We start from the raw sequence: 1,946 nt of genomic DNA, 5'->3' as shown, positions 1-1,946 counted from the left end.
TCAGTAGGAACAGATGATCGGGAGAGCCACGCCACAGGGAGCTCGACGCCAGTGGCCTCCTGTGAAGACGCAACAGGAAGGAGTCTCAGCCTCTTGTTCTCCCTGACTCAGCACCAGTAGGGCCTTCCCCTCTGCCTACCCCACACCTCAGTGGAGGTGAGTCTAAAGAGCCAGGAGGCCTCTCCTGTGCAGGGTCTGGCTCTTCCTGGAGCCTCCGCCCTCCCAGGCCTTGCCATTATTCACCCCCACTCCCACCACCTCACTTCCGGTGCACAGGGTCACACATCTACCAGCGCTGCCCCAGAGCTGGCCAGCAGCCCCGTATGCAAACTTCCAGAGAGTGCCATCAAGCCAGCAAAAGCGTGTGCAGCGACCCTAGGGGAGGCAAGAGGGAAAGAGGTGGGCTGGGACACGGGCAAAGGGAAAGCAGGCAGGCAGAGCTGGGACTATCCCTGCCTGACCCTCCCGCTGCCTGCCAGGCATTGGCCCTTAAAGGACCGCTGGACCACAATGGACACAGTCCTGGTCAACTGAAATGTAGATCCACAGTGCTTGTCACCATCACACTCTATGCATTCCAGTGACACCCCCATCCTTTTGGCTCTAACAAGAGGTAGGGCAGGAGTTCCAACCCCACCCTACAGACGAGGAACAAGGCTCACGGTCTTGCCCAGGTCCTATAGACAGTCAGAGACTGAGCAGAACTCGCACCTAAACACCCTGATTCTAAATGCTTGGCTGTTCCCGATGCCTAGGCAGCCCCCTTGTTGTCTCACCCAGGTGTCCATCTATCCCCAGTTCTTCAGGGGATTGTAGAGGAGAAGCACAGACAAATCTGCAGCAGGTTGAACATGGGCTGGGGTCAGGGGGTGCCCCCCACTGAGACCTGGGACCCCTCTTACCCAGCCGGTGACCTGGCCTCTGATCCAGACTTGGCCCTGGTTGATCTGTCTGACTAAGCACTGGATCTGGTAATTAAGGCTGAAGTTGTGGATGCAGATGAGTCTGCCCCGGTAGCACCTCTGGCACGTCAACTGCGGGGCAGAATGAAAGAGGAAGAATGGAGTGCCTGTCCCACAGGAATTCACGTCACCTTAGTCCTGGGTGTCTAAGTCTCCAAAACTCACCCGCCACCCCACCAGCCCCACAGACATTTGAAGGCTGGAGATTAAGATGAAACTTCTGTTTCCGCATGACCCTCACCTCTTACCCCCAACACCTCTGCGGGTCTCAGCCTCTGCTAACACCCCCAGGGTCCTCAGTGCGGAAAATGACCAGCGACACAGAGGCTGGAGCCACCAGCTCCCCATCGCCACCCTGGGCCTCAGCCTCAGCCACTGGCCACTCACCTGAGCATGAATAAAATTCAGGGCCTCCCCACCAGGAGGAAGCGGCAGGTCTTGCATCCAGGGATGCCCTCCAGTTTTACTGTGTCCTCATCCTTAGGACACTGAAGGTCCCTGTCTACCTCATCCAAGGCTGCGATGGACTCAATAGCCCCCTCTTCCCTGGGGGCATCTTCACTTCCAGAGCCCCTGTCTTCCTCTTCCTCTAGCAGCATCGGCTCCTCCACAGGGACCCCCTTTGCCTCACTTTCTGGCACCTCCCCAACCTGAGGCAGGGTGTCATCTCCCAAGGGGCTCTCAATGTTGGACATTTCAGTTCCTGGCAAGAAGAAAGGCCTAGTGCCCCTCCTTCACATCTTCCCCTCTTCCTCCCCAGAACCACGGACAGCTCCCTCCTGGCCCCAGGCATTTGCAAGCAGAGCCCTGGAAGAAGAAGAACCCGGAACAGAGCCCACCCCACCCCAGGAGAAGCCAACCTCCCACATGAGGTCCTGGTGGTGATGGGCATGAACTTAGAGTCAGGCAGTTGTGGGTTTTGTTCTGGTTCCATCATCTACTAGCTTTAGTTCTTCATTTGTGACATGGGTATAGCACACCACA

General features: G+C 57.2%; 1 protein-coding gene across 1 annotated transcript; it reads right to left on the bottom strand.

The window, feature by feature from the left end:
• LOC309808747 (bone marrow proteoglycan-like) lies at nt 1–1,657 on the bottom strand (the record flags this gene model as incomplete). Its single annotated transcript, XM_082629340.1, has 6 exons — nt 1–59; nt 264–375; nt 663–677; nt 903–1,093; nt 1,204–1,237; nt 1,382–1,657. 6 exons carry the CDS (start codon nt 1,655–1,657, stop codon nt 1–3), a joined length of 687 nt encoding a protein of 228 aa, XP_082485466.1.
• Nucleotides 1,658–1,946: the final 289 nt, after the last annotated feature.

This window comes from Mesoplodon mirus, assembly GCF_964341445.2.
Source record: "Mesoplodon mirus genome assembly, chromosome: 7".
NCBI classification, from domain to species: Eukaryota; Metazoa; Chordata; class Mammalia; order Artiodactyla; family Ziphiidae; genus Mesoplodon; species Mesoplodon mirus.
Note: the sequence above shows the minus strand (reverse complement) of the source record. Positions and strands in the feature narration are given on the sequence as shown.